This window comes from Manacus candei, unplaced genomic scaffold (genome assembly GCF_025592945.1).
Source record: "Manacus candei isolate 608988 ecotype Guabito, Panama unplaced genomic scaffold, ASM2559294v1 h1tg000065l, whole genome shotgun sequence".
Lineage (NCBI taxonomy): Eukaryota > Metazoa > Chordata > Aves > Passeriformes > Pipridae > Manacus > Manacus candei.
In genome coordinates this window covers 8,220,597-8,240,884 of record NW_026138113.1, presented here as the reverse complement: position 1 = coordinate 8,240,884, position 20,288 = coordinate 8,220,597, and the positions used below count along the sequence as shown (strand labels likewise).

The 20,288-nt window shown below is 39.0% G+C and overlaps 1 protein-coding gene across 8 annotated transcripts in view; it reads right to left on the bottom strand.

Moving 5' to 3' along the window:
- The window catches only part of ZNF536 (zinc finger protein 536), a 345,963-nt gene that overhangs the window by 107,841 nt on the left and 217,834 nt on the right, over positions 1–20,288 (bottom strand). For 6 of the 8 annotated variants that reach the window (XM_051805694.1, XM_051805698.1, XM_051805695.1 and 3 more), the window contains one exon: positions 11,194–12,774. In XM_051805694.1, the coding sequence (XP_051661654.1) occupies positions 11,194–12,774 (1,581 nt within the window). Of the gene's footprint in view, positions 1–4,647; positions 6,806–11,193; positions 12,775–20,288 lie in introns of those variants that run through there. The other 2 variants (XM_051805700.1, XM_051805701.1) reach the window with 2 other exon arrangements.

Here is a 20,288-nt window from a genome sequence, read left to right as displayed (position 1 = left end):
GCCCAGAGACCCTTCATGCTACAGGTCTCCAGCAAAGCATTTCCACCTTGTCCTTTTCTTCTCCCATACATGTACGAACACAGTTCTACCTTAAGAGAAATCCCAGCTCTGGGCCTGAGAAAACTCTTTCTTTTTCTCTTTAAGGACCCTCCTTTCACAGTAAGGATCCTCCAAATTTCCAAAAAGTGGATAACAACAATACCACTGTGATCCCATCTGCACACAGCAATGGCACTGTAATGCATAGAGAATAAACCACCAAATTCCCACAGACAGCATCTGTCTTACTACAAACAATGGACCATTATCTTGTAAATAATTCTGATTAAGCTGCAGCATTTTCCCCAAACAAACAGTAGGGGAGCAGAGGGTGAGGATTTTTCTAGTGGGAGTGCCGGTTTTCTCCTTCCCCAGCACTGACACTCAGTTTTTTATTCAACTGATTGGCCCCATCCCCTCCCTGCTCTGTCCCCCATGGCTTGGTTTTCATCTTCTGACCTTATCCTGCTGTCAATCATTTTGGCAACTAAGGAGGGAGCCAACATGTTAATGGGATTCCCACCTCTATCCTTTGGGAAAGCTTTTCTGATTTGTTTTTTTCTTTTTCACCCCAATGTACAGTTATTCAATGATTAGTGAATACATCTCCGAACCCTCTCATTATTAAACGGTTCTCCTGCCAGGGGATGGAGAAATCAGCCACGCCACTGGGTGTGTGTTGGTGCTGGTCAGTTTGGGGATGTCTGGTTGTGCTGGTGATGTGTCACAGTGCATTTAGCATCTGGATGAACATGGCATGGCAGCAGACTTTGCTGGGCAAAAACTGCCACCCTCTTCAGGCTCTCAGCAGGGAGAGCAGAGCCCGCAGTGCCAGCAGTGGAGAGCAGGGCAGGGGGCTCTCCAGCCACAGCCAGTGGGGTCCCAGCACCCCCAGGAGCACTGCACGCCTCTGCACTCCTGGCACTTGAACCATCAACAGGTTTACCAGGATAATCTGAAAGGATTTCAGAGAAAGCCAAGCACATTGACTGATACAGGGTTAGGTGTGCAAAGGGAAACAAACAAGACACAATTAGGGCTAAGGCAGCCTTTCTCCTAAGGTCCCCAAACTGATCTATGTGGTGGCTGAGAACTGAGGAGAGCCCCCAAAAAATCCTTAATTACATCTTTAACCTCTTCATCTCAATGCACAAACCTTTTCTTGTATGTCCCTCTTGAGAAATGTCACATCTCTGTATGTCTGAAGTGTTGGTTTTCCTTCCCTTCATCCTCTTAACTTGCCTTGTTATACATGTGAGCTGTTTGGGATCAAACACACTTCCTGGCTTGAATAAAAAAATAAATAATACAGCGCAGCAAGGACTAATCTAGGATATGAACATTGAAAAGCAGGCAATAATAATTTTTACTTTCAGTTGTGAACTGAAGTCAATGCCATTCAAAAAAAAAATCACAAACACCACTTCAGCCACTGGACCAGTGAGTGTGAGCAGCAACACCAGGACCTGCTGAGCACCATGAGGACTGGTCACTGAGCATCACACTGACCCTGATAAGGAGGGACAGACTGTGGCAGAGAGTGTGGCAGGACCTCAGTCTTACCAAGGACCTGCTCACATGGGCACAGGACAGGAGGACCTGCAGGCTGGCAGTAGGCTGGGGAGTGAGCAGTTCACCAGACACGTTGCTGAGCCATCACCTGCACCATGGCCATCACTCATCAGCTCAACCCAGCTCCATAGAGCCCTGAGATAAAAATTTATGGATTTGGTGAAAAGACATTATGGCCAAAGCATGGCAAAGCTGCTGCAGAGAGCCCCAAGCACCAATCCTGGGTAGAGACAGGGGCTAAGACAGGTTTTGATGTTGGGTTCAGGCTCACCCACGCTGCTGGGGCATGGGAGGGATGTACACACCCAACATGTATTTGCAATGTGTGTTTATTTTCATCAATACATTTTTATAGCTTGCTGGAGTTAGAGAAGGAAGCATTTGTACACTGAGGGCTTATATAATGTTCTTCATCTTCAAAGTGCTTTACAAACATTAATTAATTCATTTATCCTCACAGCACTCCTACCAGGGAGATAAGTACTATTATTTTCCATTTCATAATGGAGAATCCAAAGCGGAAAACTTATTTTTTTCCACGGTCAGTGAGTGAATCACAGGTAAACCGGCAGGAGGAGTGAGGATTGCCAGCTTCTAAATGGGATCCCGCCCCTCCCCAAATCTTTTTTAAACAACTCTTGTTCTGCCAGAGTCAGGGCACATATCGGGATATGCCTTAGGTTTTTCCTTCAGTAAGAGATAATTAAGGAACAATTCCCTCTCTGATCCCCAGCATGGCATGCTATTTTCTACCCCACTGTTGCTCTGCAGCTGAACAATGGCTGTTCTATGCAGGGAACGGCGCTACAGACGCCCCGGATCAGAGGAGATCGGCTTAAAGAAACTGGCTGGGCCTGCGTCTCTCTCCACGGACAATGGGGCGGGTGAGGCAGCTTGGGTGCAAATGCCTGACGTGGGGGGGGCTTCAAGAACACCTGTTTGTAAATGGCAATGCTCTGGGCAGGGGCCTCTGCTAGCTGAAGTCACTCACATCCAGCACACCTATCTAGAAGTTTCATGTAGTAGGAAAATTGCTGTGGTTTCCAGTATTTGGTCTCGGGTTTAAGCGTAGTCTTTTCACATTGGCGTGGGAGGGATGCACAGTGCTCGTAGTTCACCTCTGTGGTGCTGCTGTTAATAAACCTCTTTTCTGTCTGCTCCTTGCCAGCAAATGTGTGGCTGCTCCAAATGGCAATAACAATTCCTGTGAGCTTGGGAGGCTCGATTTCAAGGCATCTCAAAAAACAAAATTGTGAGTGGGTCTTCCAAGGAAGTGTTCAGATCAAGGAATTTAAAGCAACACTGGGGATGAAAAACTGGGAAAAAAATTTATAATTTGTGAGAAAGACACCTGTTACAATCCTTGTTAGAGAAGACCTTGGTCACCCTGATTTTTTTCCCACTAGTTTATGTTTTCACAGTAATAAAAATGCATAAAGTCCAAACTTTCTAGGTAATTTCCTAGCTCAAAAAAGATATATTCATTAGCAAAGCATGCCATGGTTTATGCAGAAGACATGACCACGTCCTGCTGGGGAAAGGCCTGTACCTAGACGTTTCTTCAGAACAATCAGAACAATTGTTTAGTGATAAATGTTTTTTGCATATGACTCATCAACCCTTGAAAACAGGATTTCTTATATAATACAAGTGCTGACACAGCCTTCACTTCAGTAGTATGACTGCAGCTGTATAATTACAACTTTAGATTTGATGTTATGGACCTTAGGTTATGCCATTCAGACAAATGCTCCATTGTATAACGGAGATATTTTTTCCTTAGTCATATTGCCCACAGGACAATAAGGACTATATTCACAGCTCACTGCATAGAAGTTTAGGCATGTAACAGCCAGCGGTATTACACAAAATGAGATTATACCCTATGGGGGTTAAATGGATTCATAATTGCCACTTTTTGTCTTTTTTTTTTTTTCATTTTTGCTCCTAGTTGATACTTTTTTGGAAGTGCTCTCCAAATAAAAGGAAGAACAATCTCACACTGAGTCTGGATAAATGTTACAGTTGTCTCACAAATGCTGTATTATTTCTAGCCCTTCCAAAATAATATAATTGTCCTACTGCTGAACTACAGATTTTTCTCAGTATGACACAGAACACTAAAATGTCAGGTCCTGACTCATAGTGTTTTGGTGGAATAAATAAAAAGTACCAATATGCTATTCAGAACTGACAGCATTAATGAAGATGTGACACCGGGAGCCCTAGTCATGTTCTCCTTTGGCTCCCGTTGTGTGCTCGGCGGTGCACCAAAAAATGGGCCACCTGTTATGGGCCCCATCCTGGAAACACTTACCACAGACCTGGGTGATAGCACCGGGACTGGCACGGCTCGTTGCTCGTTATCCTACGCTGGCTTTGCCTCGGGAGAATGGCACATGGGTCTGAGGAGGGAGCCTAGTCCCAGGGCGGTTATCGCGCGTTCTTTCCGTGAGAGTTCAGGACTATCTGCAGTATCGAGGGCTGTGACTTCACGTAAGGCTGGGCAAGATTAACCAAGAGAGATCACTCCCAGGCTGTATGCTCTTGTATTTCTCCACTAGGATAGACACTGAATCCCCATTGCTGACTAAGGCTGTATTTCCAGCTGTAGGGGCTGGACACAAGTATTTAGCTCACCCTGGCCAAGCACCCAGGTACTAATACTTACACACTTAATCCACCCACATTGCTCATTTTCAACCCAGTGGCAGCCACAAAAATTGCTGTTGAATTTGAATAGTGACAGAGGAGAAGCAGGTCCGCCATTCCCAAGACATTTTCTCTGCCAGTGGAAACAAGTCTAATGCCCCCCTGATACACCTGCCTAATAATACTTGGCACCATTCTAACGCCTCAAAACATGGCATTTTTAATAAATAGCATTTACAAGGCCAACAAGAAGCTTTGCAGAGTTTGCCTCTCAAAGCATCAAGCAACTGTGGAATGCACGAGTGGTCTTTGGTCTACAAAAAGGTACAACAGTTTCTCAGAGAGTTTTTTTGAATGAATTAACAAAATGACTCAAAACTGCACTAATGGTTAACAGCTTTTTTTTTATTAGCAACACTGAGATAAGTTATTGAAGCATTTTAGTATTGTTTTACATTCCATTCAGAAGTGACCTAACTTGTAACTCCATATACATTTAAAGATATAGTTTGACACTTATTCAGAAAGCAACAATTATTAAAACTTACATACCTTCATTACCAGGAAACCTTAATATATTTTCTAATTACTTCCAACAATACTCTATTCCAAAGCACATGATAACCCACTAGAAGTTTACACATTTCACTTCAATCACAGGTTTTAAATTGTGGATGTCAGAGTGCTGTTCATTGAATTTTACTGTCTTTCTTGGTTAATATTGGAAAACCTGGCACAATATATTAAGCTAGAAATATTGCTTAAAGAATATGAAAAAAGATAACTACAGTATTTTTTCCTGCTAAAGCATTACAAAATACAGGACCATTAAAAACTCAAATAGAAATGACAATAAATAACCTTAAAAATGTTAAGAGAATTTTCACTCATACTAAAGTCCATTCCCTAAGCTTGCCAAACACATAAATAACAGAACATATTCAGGACCTCTATTTTTGTACTATTATGATGGTTTGTTATATATTGTGGATGTATTGTGTATACATATATTAATGCTTACACTTAAGGTATATATTTTTTTCTTTGCTGAAACAATTAATAAGCCTCAGGTAATTATTTATCCCTGGCACTACAGGTATCTAGATGGGTGGGAGCAAACCTCAGAAATTCCAGATATGCAATACTGAGCATAACAAGATCATCTCTGCATAAAGATATCCTAAGTTCCTTAGATTACAAAGATGAATTTGGTTATTTATTTCTGAAAGCCTGTAACATAAAATTATAATTGCTGTCAAATTAATTGTTTAAAATTGGCCTCATAATAGGTATTAATCGTACACTTAGTTTTGACTTACAAGAATGTCTAAATTGCTCGTGTTTATGAGTAGTTATAGGAAATACTATATCTCAGACACAAGAATGTATATTCCTGAACCAAAACACAAACCAGAGCATTGTCTCACTTTGGAAAGACCTGGAAACATCTCTATGCCTTGGCCTAATCCTAAATTATAATTTAAATTTGACCTGGATATGACAAAAAAAATAAGAATATATTGTTTAGGAGATGAAACTTAGAGTAAAATCATAGAGCTCTAAGCTTACATCATTATTTTGTCTCTGCAAAGAAAAGAAAAGCCTTTCTGTGCTAGGGATTTGCCTTGGTGCGGCTGGCCACTGATGTCTGAAATCAAGGCACATACCAAGGCCTCCTTTTGCAAACACAATCCCCCTTTCAGATCTGGTGCTGCGAGGGACTGAATGCCTCCAGTCTCACTGGGAATAGAAGGTACTCAGCACTTAGCTTTATCAGATATTTTAGGGGTTAATTTCCAGAAACATAAATGGAATGGGAATGTCACACCACAATATGAAAAACAGTAAGAACTTAAAAGTTTTCAACAGTAAACAAAATGGTGATACCAAACTTATCACCTGACTGATTTCTGATACAACAAAATACAATCAAATTAAATTACATGAATATAAGCAATGAAATTTAAAGTCAAATAAACATAGGACCTGATTCTGCAATCCTTAGTCATGTAAGTAGTCCTACTCATCGAGAATGAGGGATGCAAGATTGGGCCCTTAGCTTCTGCTTAGGAAGTCAATGTTGATTCAGACAGTATCTTTTCTAGCCAAAAATATGCAGCAAAAGGAAAGTAACATAAACAAGGCTAAATGTCAACAGTGTTTGCAGACTTACAGACACCATCCATTTGTTTGTACTGAAATGACTAGCGAACCATTTGGCAAATACAATGCTATTCACAGACCAGCCCTTTTATCCAGCAACACAAACTTCACTGGATCACTGGCATTCCCAGTTAATTAAAAAAAGGAAGCAAGCCATATGAGTTTGGTTTGATATTGCCATGCAAATGGCACTGCGACATCCAGAAGTGTGTCTGAAACCCGGGCGGGGGCCGAGGTGCTGATCTCCGGTTCAGCAGAACAGTTCGTACTCTAAAAGCAGGCCTTGGACCTCCTAACTGAAACTAAGAAACCTCTTCAAAAGCACGATAATGGGGTAAAGAAAAGTCTGCTGTAAAACTTCCATATCATTTCATTCTGCCTTGAAGGAAAAGAATAGTCTGGTTACTCCTCCAACTGCAGATCAGTACAAAGAGTTACTTAAATGCATTTCACACTTTAAATGGGCAGGAGTACTACAATTTGCTGCAGTAGAATGACCTTCCATTGCCTTGTAGATGTCCTAGAGCTTCAATATATCAGGCCTTTTGCTTCTTAATACAGATTTTATAATTTAAGAGAGCTGCAATAAGGATTCAAGTGAAGCCACCACAAACAATTAAAAATCTTTTCCCGTGTTTCACATGTTGGTGGTAGTTCTGAAGGGGTTAGCATTATGATCTTTTTGGTTTTGACACCTGTGGCAATAAGCAATTTACAACAACTAAATTCACTATTTAAACATTGGGGTAGAGCACTATAATTATGTGACAATAAAGCTGTAATAATCTGCCACAATCGATCTTCCCCTTGCCCAGCCCTCTTGTCTGCGCTGCAGTTCCACATTTAGAAGGTATTTCAGAAAGTTACAATGCTGAACATTTTAATAATTCCGTGCAATGCTGAACACTTTCTGCTGCAAAGGCAACTGAAAGTGCTCAGACCTTTGCAGGATCAGAACTCCAAAGCTGCTCCTATGCATCAGAGGGGCCCTGCCCTGTTTTCATACAGCGAAAGAAGTGATAATGGGGTGGAGCCTGTGCAGGAGAAAACAGCACTAATTGCAGAGGAAAGCAAGCATGAATGGAAGCAAATTAGATTTACAGAGACAACATGGAACTAATACTTTTGGACATCATTAAGTGTGGGTTCAATAGCACTAACCCATTAAGCAGCCAGCTAACGCCCAGGACTATCTCTGGCCAATAGTTCCGTAGCCCACCAGCTCTTCCTTGAAAGCCTGAGTACTTCTCAAGGGGAAAATGTAAGTAGGGAAACTTTACCATCTTTGTGACAAAGCAGAAAAATTTAAAGGGGAGGAGAGAGAAAGGAAAGGGTCTTGTCATAAAGGGTCTTGTGCAAAAAAACCACGTTAATGACTTGGAACAGGAGGCAGAATATGATTGCGACACAATTACACGTATGTGGGAAATCAAGCAGAAAAAGAGATGAGCATAAACAGAAAGGAAAACAGATCTTCCAAAACTTAAACACAAAGTAGGTCTAGAACTTCCAAGCTTAACTTATCAAATCAGCAAGGGCTGTGAAAGCAGAGTAGACAGGTGTTCAAGACAGCTACCGAGCCATCACCTGGATATCCCATCCACGGTGGGCTACTGGTTGCCAAGCAGCAAGGAAAGGCATGGCATCTCCTTAGAAACTGTGTGGTAGCAAAGATTAAAAAGATCAACTCCTAGGTATAGTCACTTGAGACTCCAAAACCAAGCACAGTTCAGGAGTAACTCTAGAATCATTAATGCTCTTTTTTTCTTTCTTTCTGTTTGTTCCTATTCTGCTATGTAAGGAGAAACATTACAAAAATTTGTGATTCTTCTCAGTAGCATTTTGACATGAAAATTTCTTTATTATGCAGTAATTATGGTTCTTCCTAATTGTGTCTTTCATTCCTACAGCCTGAAGCATGATAGGAGCATAAATGTATTATGTGTACATCATCAATCTCTCTCATTCAACATGTAGGGAAACTGAGGACTGCTTCCCTATGTGTGGTGACTTTCCAAAACAACAACGTAAGTTAATTTCCCCTAGAAATTAAACCCTTCTTGTACCAAGATTTGTACTTAAAAACTAACCCACTATCTTAAGGAAAAATCTGCCATCTAAAAATGATCCACATGGATCACTGAAAATCCCAGCTTGTTTTTAGGCAGCCAGAAATTTAACTCAATTAGCGTGGCCAGTCAAAAGATGCAGTCTCAGTTCACTGAAGCCGAAATATTTTATTTCAATTTTATTTCCTCTGTATTCCGACTGTCTGAATGTGCAAGGACTTTTATCAAATGTATCAGTGTTCTCTCTTGAGATGTCAACAACATGCACTTCACTGGCTGTAAAAGGAATGGCAAATGCACGCAGTCTCCCCAAATACAAAGGAACACAAGAATCATGCCCTGGAATTGGATGCTGGAGGTGGGTCTCAGGTTTTCTGATCTGCCAGGCAGTAGAGGGGACAAAGGGACCATGACTTTGGTCATGAGCTTCGTGCAGAAGGGAAGGCAGGCTAATAAATGAACAGGGTGCTCCTGATCGCTAATCAGCAAGCACAGAACCATCAGGTGAGATTCCCTGCACTAACATGCACAGATGGAGTGTGATTTCACAGTATAAAATGTCACTGAGAAAATGAAAACTCCCCAAAAACACTACTTTCACGTGGGTGGTGTCCAAGCCAACCAAACAAAAAAAGAACTAGTGACATGGGGCTTGTTTATACTCATCCACTTTTGCTGTGAGATATAGAGAAAAATGAAATAATGCATTTAAGTGGTCAACCTTAATACTTATATCCTGCAAACACTCAACAGAATGTCAGTAAAGAATTTTGAAAAAGCTATTTTTGGAGGGGGGAGAAAGAAGAACTCACACTGCATTTTTGATTAAAAAATGGCTTAAAAAGTAGAACAGAGAAGCTTCTGTTGTTTCTTTTTTTCCTTCATACTTCAAGTCAAATCCATTATCACTGGGCAGAGCTTGTGAAAGGGATATGGTCTTTAAAATCATATAAACTCAAGCCATCATAAAATGTCTGTTGAATTGATTGGAAGATGAAACAAAAAACTAATGGAAGTAACATGACCTCATTTCAATAATAATATTAGAGGGTTTTTTCTGTTGTTGTTTTAAAAATCTTATGTCTGGGAAAAAGCATAAAGATATTTCATACAAAGCAACTAATCTTAGTTTTTCAATTTTTTTACTCATCTGTTTAGAGACTAATTTCACTGCTGTATTTTTTTCCTTTTTGGTAACTGACAGTACTCCACAAATAGAGAGGATTTTACCTGCTGCAAATTAAATAATCTACTAACAATTTTCAGTGCTGATTTTGAAGAATCTGGAAATATTTCCAACTACCTAAATTGGTTCTTATAGCACTGAGACACAGAAGTTTACAAGTAAGGCCATGCAGATGCTTGGGCAGATATTGGGCTCAGTTTAAGTAATGACAAAATTGTGAAGTCAAAATGCTTTAAGGATACAAGGGAGATAAATGTTATGGTTAGAAATCAGACTTTTTTTATCAGACCACTTGGAAAAGCAGAGAGGGGCTTGAAGAAGGGCTTTGGCTTTAAGCATCTACACTGTGCTGATGAAGAGAAACAAACTTCTACTAACCTTAAGTTAACCAGGGGAACTATGCAGAAGTGCTTGCGGATTTAGGGTTTCATTTTGTTAGCCTTTAAAACTGTTGATAACATTTTCTTTTTTTAACTTGAATACATTTTATTATGTGTGTTCAGCTCTGACAATGAGTTTTCTGATTAGTTTGAAGGTTAAATGAAACGAGCATTACTGAAGTTTTTGCGTCCTTTGCTGACTCTGCTTTTTAAAGTGATACTGTTTTTCAAAGGATTTACACTCTAAAATCTCTTTCAAACAAGAACTATGCTGGCAAAATAGGAGACAAATCAAAAAAATCCTCATTCTGATTTTTTCCAGATAGATTTAACTTTCATTTTTGTAAATATGATGTATGTGATATGTGGAAGTAAAACTGCAGTTTTGTAAATTAGAGACTAATAAGGGTAAAAGGTGGTTTGTTTGTTTGGTCTGTTGTTATTTTAATTACCTGGAGGCATATTCTTAATTAGGCAAATCACAATTTGCACAACTGCTAGTTAGAATAGTGTAAATGGTCAAGGGCAACAACTATATGGGTGCCATTGAACAAAACCAGAAAATTATAATTAAATAAAAAAAGAAGGAGGGAAAGAAAAGAAAAAAAAAAATCTTTTCAACACAGGTAGACACATTCCATGCACTTGGCCTTTGATTTCATTAATGTCATGGTAATTGAACACACTCCAATTCAAAGAAAGAAAGGGGGGAAAAAAAGAAAAGAGAAAGCAAGGTTTGCTTGGCGAAGCATCCAGTGTTTTTCTTGGGTTCTTACTTATATCAAAATACTGAAAAGTTTGCAAGTTACCATGTAAATTTTTTAAAACTTTTTCCTCCTTTGAGTATGCTAAAGCAGTAAGTATCCCCTTCAGATGCCACTAGCACAGATAGTCTATATTGCTGCTACTCTAGTTTAAAAAGCAAGTTCTTTCTAAAATCCTGTATAAGTATGCATGCAGCACTGCTGATTTCAATGGAGTAGACCACATATAAGACTAGAATTTGGCCCACAGGGTTTAACATTTAAAAAAATGTATTACTAACAAATATGACTAAGTACATTTAAAGAGCAGCTTCATGATTCTGCACATGTGTTTTCTGAAATGGTCTAAAAGAAGGTCTAAAACTTACCACACAAGTCAGGTCTCTTGATACATCCACTAGTTGCTGTGCTACTTGCAAGTCCATTAAAGGCTGCTAAGCCATCAGAGCTGTAAGCTCTTAGGACTGACAACATGTTCATCTGCTTCTCCAGGACCTGCGGACCCTGAACTTGTTCGGGTTTCATCACTCCTTGTGCAGTTTCATGTGAGGAGAGAAGATTCTGACTGTGCCACTGCTTTTCTGAAGCTTGTGGCAGTGGTGATACGAGCCCTTGTGTTGGTTGTGAGGTGACTCCACTTTGTATATTGTCGCCTCCTTCACTGCTTTCTTTATTTAGGGCAGACAACTGCTTATTCATAATATCTGGTTCTGTGTCAATGTCCTCATCTTCAATGTTTTCTTCCTTGGAAGATTCCATATCCTCAGATGAAGCTATGTCAGAAAGGTCATCAGTAGCACTTTTATTTACAGAGTCAGAGAGCAGAATACTTGGGTCATCTTCAGATTGTGTTTTGATTTCGGATTCATTACTGGTGCAAGAATTTTGCGTTCCCGTGCCAATAACACCAGGATAAACACCAAACTGCTTATAGAAGTCTGTTGTAAAATTACAGAAAGTGGATTCCATGTGGCTGGGCCAGGCAGTGCTCTTTTGCTCTCCCAGGGTCTCTTTACTTTGTCCTTGGGTCATTTTCTCAGAAGCTGAGTCCAGCTGGCTCAGCATGTTTGAAACTCCTGCCTCCTTGCTGGACTGCACAGAAGAGGGGAGCAAGCTCACTTTATTCACCGAGGCTGAAGTCTCCCTAGACTGGTCTTTGTTGTTGCCTATGATGTTGTCTTTACGTTTAGCCTTGCCCAAGTGATTGGCCTGGAGGTGCAGAGCCATGAGTTCCATAGATGAAGTTGTAAAGGAACAAAACAAGCAGCCGTGCCAAGCGATATTGTCCTGCACAGTAACAGATGACCCTGGCAGGGAGGCTGCGTCTGGCCTTACGGACAAGTCCAGAGGTTCGTATTGGGACTTCTCTGTTTTTCTCTGTGAGGACTTGCTGTTTATCTTTTCCTCACCACCATCTGAGCCCAGAGTTTTTGCTGAAAGCGGATCTGAGAGAGCTTTATCCTTCATTTCTTTTTCTTTCTTCAAAGAACTTAGGACAAAGCTGTCCATGAAAGCTTGCAAAGACCCTTGAAAGTTCACACCGTTCCCAACCATGTTCTGGTAAGTACGGCCAAGTTCAGAGAAGTGTGTTCCTTTGGAAGATATGTCTGACCCTTTCATATTTTCTGAAGATACTTCAGATGACATGCCAGCTGCTTGTCCTTGCTGATCTCCAGAAGACAGCATTCCTGACGTCCACTGCTGCGAGACCATGCCACTTCGGAAATCGATACCAGGAAGTCCCTTGAAGGCTCCTCTCAAAATATCTGGCCTAATAAACACAGAACTTTTACTTGATGTCTCATCTTTGTGCTCTTGACCTGCGCTCTGCCCAGAGAGTGGTCCTGCTCCATTCTGTCGTTCCCGATGGTGTCGTTCCAAGTGGTATTTGAGGGATGCAGACTGAGTACCAGCATAATCACAATGTGGACACTTGTAAGGCTTCTCACCTATGGGTATGGATAAGGTGAAAAATATAAAGAGAGTTAACTGAACTTTGGTCTATGAATGAGTGAAGAAAGAAAAAAATCAACATTAACTGCTTGAAAACAAGAAGATCTTAGAACTAATAATTCATTTTTAAAAGAGAAATCCTTTAATCGAAGACTAATTCATAAACTGAATATTTCTAAAATGGGTTTCCAGAATGTGGGGCTATTCAGGAATGACATGGTATCTACACACAATTAGCCATCCTTTTCTTAATCTAACATGTAGAAAACTGTTGTAGAATTAAAAGCTATGATTATGAAAATGAAGCATAACAATTTCAACCACAGTAATCATTAAAAGTACAAGTTTAAAAAAAAGGGAGACAAAGAATGTAACAAATGGATGGTTGCAATATTTTGTGTATACAATTGCTCTAAAATTTGTTTAAATTATACACATGGAAACCATTTTTAAACCTAAAAATTTTATGGCACTGTTACGCAAGACTGAAATGAATGATTTAAGTCTTGCTCTGCAGTAAATCATGGATATAATTAGCAAATGGCATACTGCACAAGTAATTTATCATTATTTGGAGGGCACCATTCCAGAAGGATTCAAAGATCTGCAGACCTACTGCATTGTTTCTAAATAAAGGACTATAAATACAGATCCTATAAAATATTAATATCATTACACTACATTATGATTGCAGCATGTAAGAACATATAGTTAAAATAAAAAGTAGTCAGTAAAAAAGAAATCAAGTAATAAAAAGTACAAAATATATTTAGTTTCTGTATTTGAAATTAGCATTATCTACTGGGTTTTGCAGTCCTTTAATTTTGTACTAATGGCATTTCTAGTACTCAAGTAGTAAAATGTGTAATTTACCTACCATAAGGGATTTTCTAGGTTTAGCTTGAATAGAGTTTTAAAACATATAAGATGATTTTCATGAATTAAATAAATATTTGAAGCCTACACTAAACTTTTATTGTTCTTCCTATACTTTAAAAGAGGTAGAGGATTTTACACATGTAATAAATATTCCTATATAGTCATAAAGACATATCCAAAAAGAATGTACATCTAAGCAGAGGTACATCTACATTTTTGCACAGCACTTTTTAGCAATGCAGAGTTCCTTTTAAAGGAAGAAATATGGAAATCCTCACTAAAAGGGACAGGAATCTGAAAGACCTGCAAGCTGTCAATATTGGCAATTGTTTCTATGAGGGAGCTCCACGAGAAGAATAAACTGTTTTCTCTAGGTAGCTTTTTTTTTCTTCCCAAGTGATACAAAAGACTAAAGCAAGCCTCTCCAAATGGTATAATGGAAATATTTGTTTTGAAAACTTCCTCCACGGTAAAAATGCTGTATAATATTATGTAGCTCACCAAACCAGCTGGAAAGTTATCCATTTTCAAATAACCTCAAAATCTGCTAAAAACAAAATTGAAAGGCTTTCAAACTTCTGTTATTTAAGCTACAGGCTCAACTGAAGGGCTGGTAAACACTTGGGAAGCTGCTCCTCTCACTGATCGCAGGAATTCACTAATGAGATGCGAGCCCGGAACACTCCAATGCCTATGGAGCACTGCCTGAGCAGGGTTACTGACCATGAACAGGGGCTGGATATGTGCTGCAATTCAGACAGGGCTGAAGTAAATTACAAGCAGTGGAAATTCTAAATCTCTAATGTAATCCTAAAGCTAAGCGGTGAGACATGAGAGCTCTACAGCAACCACATTAATAGACCTTTTTGGAGGAGAAAAGCGCAGCACCTCAAACAAGAGGTGCTCAGCAGAGGAAGAGGGAGTAATTAGCATGGTTCATGCTTTAGGCCTGGGTCCACACAGCCTTACAGAAGAAATCAGATTTAAACATTTCAGTGCAACTTCTGAGTCTTTCACAGTCACCTAATTAAGCTCTGGCGCTCCACTGACAAGGAGTAGGGGCTGAGTTTCAGCAGGAGTTGTGCAAAAGCAAACAGTTCCTACTGATGTGCAAGAAACAGAAACCTGAGATGATCATGCCTGTCTGGGCTTCCCTGCTCTCAAGTGGGCACCTGAGCACACTACACACCCATCACAGGTGTTTAAGAGCAGGGACAAGGGAACAGAACATACAGGCTGTCTATTTGTTTGCATTTGTTTGGGGGTGTGCAAACTCTGACAGCTGTGCTGCCAGTCAGAACATGGACAAATATTAATGCTGGTTTTACAGCATCTCCATACTGCAATATTTTTGAGCCACTTTCAGTTATTCCAATGTTTCTCCCACCAGTTAGTCAGCAGTCACCAGTGACACAACTTAAGTATTTTAAGTGTTGCCTAAGAAGTAATAAGACTGGTGAAAACCAAGTAACAGACTTCATAGGGTTAAATATTCTCACTTTTGAATTTTCACTCCTCTTAATTGAAAAGCTCTTCCTCAGCATCCCCTATGCCTTTACGGAAATCTTTAACACAATTATATTGAGCACTTCCTTTTACTCTAATGATAGTTCAGTGTGTGTTTGCATTGCACATCAAGTGGCACCATTTAAAAGTGTGTCCCAGCATTGCAGGCACTGTGTCAACCACTGGAGAACTACTGCAAGGAGGAGGAGAAGCTTGCAATATAGACTGCACTGATGTTGCTAAAAGCATACAGAAGCTGTTCAAAGCAGTAAGCAAATGTAAAAATGGGTTTAAGTGAGTTAAAATATATGCTCACTGGAGTAAGTACTAGTACTGTTTTGTACTTTTGTACTTTTGGTACCTTCAGTCTAAAGCCCTGGGCACAACATACTCTTATTCTGAATTGCTAAGCCTTGAAGTCATTCCATTTTCTGCTCAAGGGCCTCTCTACTGAGTGAGCTTCCTTTCAGCAGAGATCTGGACGCAGCTCGCCACCAACGCCACAAGCACTGGATTGAAAGAAGACTCTGAGTGAGACAGTGTGATAAAACGTTCAAATCTCTCCTAGCCTTGGTGTGCTGCCCCTGTGGTGCTCCCACCCCTTGCATGGCTAGAAATGAGATCTAAAGCTGAAGGTCTGAAATTGAACTCAACATGTAGCAACACACTGTGCCACCTTTACAACAGAGGACTGGCCAAATAACATCGTTCAAAGGGAACTATTCAAAACCTCTCTTCTCTTCCAGATCCAAATATTAGCAGTGGGTAGTTTACTTCAAAGCTGTCTCAACTGCTTCTATTTTGAGGACAGGCATTGGGAGAAGGGGGTAGGATGGAGTCAATCATCTTTGAATCTTTTTAATTTAGTCTGTCAGTATTTCCTAAATTCAGTAATTGTGCAGCTATTTAGATGCTATTTCATCCATTCAAATTAGTAACCAGCTACACCCTATGTAAGTCACTGTACAAATGACAAAACAGAATTATAAGCTGCTATGGGAAAAATCCCAGTCTAACCTCAAATCAAGCTAGTTTCAATGGAAAACCCAAAGGACCCCTAATTTTCAGGACTCTATCAGCAAATGCAATAGTATATGTCCAAAGAATACTGCAGGGGACAAGGGAGGTAGGCTATGATTCTTGTTAGAAGACAACCTGTTTGTATCTTATACTTCGAGGAAAGGTTTCAGAGAATTCATCCTCATGTAATGACTACCCTGGTATTATTGCCAAGAGCAGTGTCTGGATGAGTTATTTAACACTTAATATCAGTTCACATAAATTAATGTTGCCATGTAGGAGTGAGGGAACATGACTTTTTCAAAATAATTTTCTGCATTTCATATCCAAGAGTCATTTTTCATTGTTCACAAAGGCAATGGCCATCCTGATCTTGCTAATTCTCTGGCCCTGTTTGTATCCCTGCAAACCTTTTCACAATGGAGTAGGATGAGAGAATATTCCATTGTGTATAGTTAAAAAAAAAGAAAAAATCTTACAGGGAACAACTTATCTGGGCAATATAATCACAGTTCTGATCTACCTACTGCCCTGGTTTACAAGACACAAAACATCTCAGAGGAACTATTTTATATCAGGATAAAGTAAAACAATAAAAATTCAATGCTGCTTGTAAAATCTGCACAAAAGCTTGGTAGATAACTGGAAACAGACATGCTGCCCAGTAGAAACAGGTCTATTTGTATAGCAGGTTGTATAAACAACACAGATGTACAAGCTATGCAGGCTCAGAACACAATCTGACTGTACTGGTCATGGGAACTCACTGCTATGGGCTGTGCAAGGAGACCACAGCCACATTATAACTAGATTTACAGATTTTAAGGCTGGAAGGAACAATTATGATCATCTTGTCTGCTCTACAACACAGGCAGAGATCCTCATATGATAATTCTGGCATCAGTGCATAACTGCAATGTGAAACAAAACTTACTTGTTTTAGTTTAAACATACTCTGTTTCAACAAAAGCAGTGAAGAAGACTCCAACATTTCCCTAGGAAAACTGTTTGACTAAGTATTTTCACTGCTCAAAATGTGTGCCTTATTTCTAGCTTGAATTTGTCCAGTGTCTGCTTTCTAGTACTGAACATGGCTTCAATTTTCCCTGCTAGATTGAACTGATTTTTTTAAATTAAAAAATCTATTTCCTAAGGAAGGTACTTGCAGACAGCAAACCAGTCACATCTTCACCTTCTCTCATCATTGAGTGGAACACCCTTCCCAATTTTTCATTGTCCATTTAAATTATGGGTACCCACTAAAGCTTTGATGAAATTTCAACTTGATAGTAATTATATACAGTCCAAGACTGTGTTTACATCCATAGAGACATAGCAATCAACTAACAGCTCATATTCTGTTGCTTCTCTACCACAATCCTAAGCCCAGTTCATCACCGCCTCTAGTATTTGTTCCTTTACATTTTGCTGATTTAAAATTCATATTGTTGAAAAGAGCCCACTTGACTAAGTGACTAATCAGTGCCTCCCCATGATTTTTAGCATCTTACCATTTTTGTGCCATTGGTAAATTTTATCAACAGTGATTTTATATAGTCTTCCAAATAATGATAAAATACCAAATAGATGGAGCTGCAAGTGCTGCTCTGGAGCTGCCAGTTGTGCTATTTCATCTCTGTATGCTGGTTTTTGGTTGGGTTTTGGGTTTTTTTTGGAGGAGGGAATTGTCACATCGAACAAGTTACTTTCATGACAAGAAACTTGATAAAACTTCCTTTTATAACATAAAATTGAATTAACTATGCTACCAACTTTTAATTATTTAACAAATTCATTCTGCAATTTTACCCCCAAATTTATGACAGGGTAGTAATTTATAATTTCAAGGCCTTAACATTCTTTATTTTTTGGAAATACTAGAATAGCCAGAACTTTTTTACTACTGTGAGTGCTCTGGAACTTGCTCTGTGTTCCAAGACCTGTTTTTTTTGTTTTGTTTTTTTTCTTTTAAATGAACTTTAATGATTTGGAGAGCTCTTCAGCCAGGGTTTTTAAGACTTTATCTATAAGTTATCCAGTCTCATTCATTCTAAAAAATATTAAAATTCAGTGGTCTACAGCATCACAGCCTCATTACTTAATGGCAGTGTAACTGCATCACTGGAAAATGCTTAAAAAACCATCATTCTTCTTTCTGAGAACAGAACAGAAAAGCACCATGGTTGGTAATACCTTATCCATTCTTGTCCAGTATTAGCAAGATACCAATTGTTTGGTCTGCCAGATCTACAAAATGTTACCCTGTTCTCCATAACCCTCATAGCCACACACACATTTTTACTATTGCTTTTAGTTTCCCTCCTCAAATTTCTGTACCTCTTAAATACCTATTTATCTTTAGTGCTGTGAGCCCCTTTATCCATCTTTCATACTTAACATGCACCTTCTTAAAAATCTGTCCTGCACCCCTTCCCCACTGAACGTCCCCTTTTCCTTTTTTAATAAAATTTCGTGAGGACTTTGTGGATTATGCCCTTCTACTCCTCGTGGTGCTGCTCCTCAGTACAGTGAGAGCTGTGCCTCAGTGCAAGAACCCCACCATGGAATGCTTGGCAGCCCCACTCACTGTGGGGTTTTGACAATCACTCAGGGACAATGTGGGTTGCACTTCGATCTCACACATTTCTAAACAAGCCACAGTTTGCTTTCATGCAAAGCAAATGAAATCAAACATCTTATAATTCCAGAGAATACTGCTTAATGAAAATACTGAAAACATTTTCCAGCATTTTTTATTTTACCATTGAAACAGTTATTGATAACCTATTTTATCCATTGTGCAGTAGATATTTTAGAAATGAATTGCTGTATGGTTTAATTAGTTCATTATTATGCCTATTCTTACACGGTAATTTCTTTTATCATTCTAATCATTCACTTCACACTTTTTAAACCAAATGGAATATCAAAGGTTCTGTAGGATTATTTTTGGATCCTGCACATGTTTCACTACACAATTAATCTGTTTGTCAGAAATACTAGTTAACTTCTTCTCTTTACTACTTTCCTTTACTAGTAATTTTTCTCTATTATATAAGATGTAACTACCTTACTCTGTAAAAGGATAGAATTTGATGCTTTTGACTCATTTTATTAAAGATTTTTCAACTGTGCACTTGGCATCACTATAAAATATTTTAATTTTTATAAAGTTTTATAATTGAATATTTTCCTTTATTTATATCTCATCTGCAGTATTTATTTAGTCTTTTTACACGTCTTTACTTAGTTAAAATGCAGAGAGATAAATATGGTTGTTACTTTGCAGGGAAGATTCAGTACATTAATATAAACTGTACACTAATTCCCCCAAAGCATATATATACGTTGTAAACCTGAAGACTTTTTACACAGCTGCTTATTGCTAAACAGTGCCTTGTCCAGAAGGGGACAATCTGTGTCTCTAATTGCTGTCACTGAAGCTGAGATTCATTATGTGACTTTCCCATTAAAATGTGAGCATTAATTTGTATAATGAAATATCACCCACTGCAGTGTTCATTAGCCATGCCCTACTGTATACTGCACATTGTTAGCTACCTAGAAACTGTAGTTAATTTCACTAATGGATATTTCCCTACTTAGTGTTTGGTAGGAAATTTATACTGTAACATTACCTCTTAAACTTTTAAGGAAATTTAAATTCAATCAATTATTTTCAACAAAAGTTTGGGATGTCATTAAGACAGGAGAAAAGGCATGCTGTACAATGTTAAGGATGGGAAATCTGGAGAAATCTAGAGAAATGAAAAGTCCTTTTAGTTCATCTTAGAAATGTAAGAATAAAGGATGTTCAATACCAAAATTGTCTCCTCTTGGAGCACACATACCCATTTTCCTTAATTATTCATATTGCTCATCCCACTACAAGCGCCTTCAGAGAATGGCAACAGGCAGTCTTTTTTTAGGAAGGAAATGTGAATTGAACTCATTTAAAACAGCACCATTTTTACTGTATTTCATCAGTTCATCTAAGCAAGGTTTAAAATTGGCTAGTCACATTTCCAAGGGAAAATGCAGTAACGCTGTAAATGTATATAATACATCTAATATATGCAAGATATGTGTCATACATATCGTAACA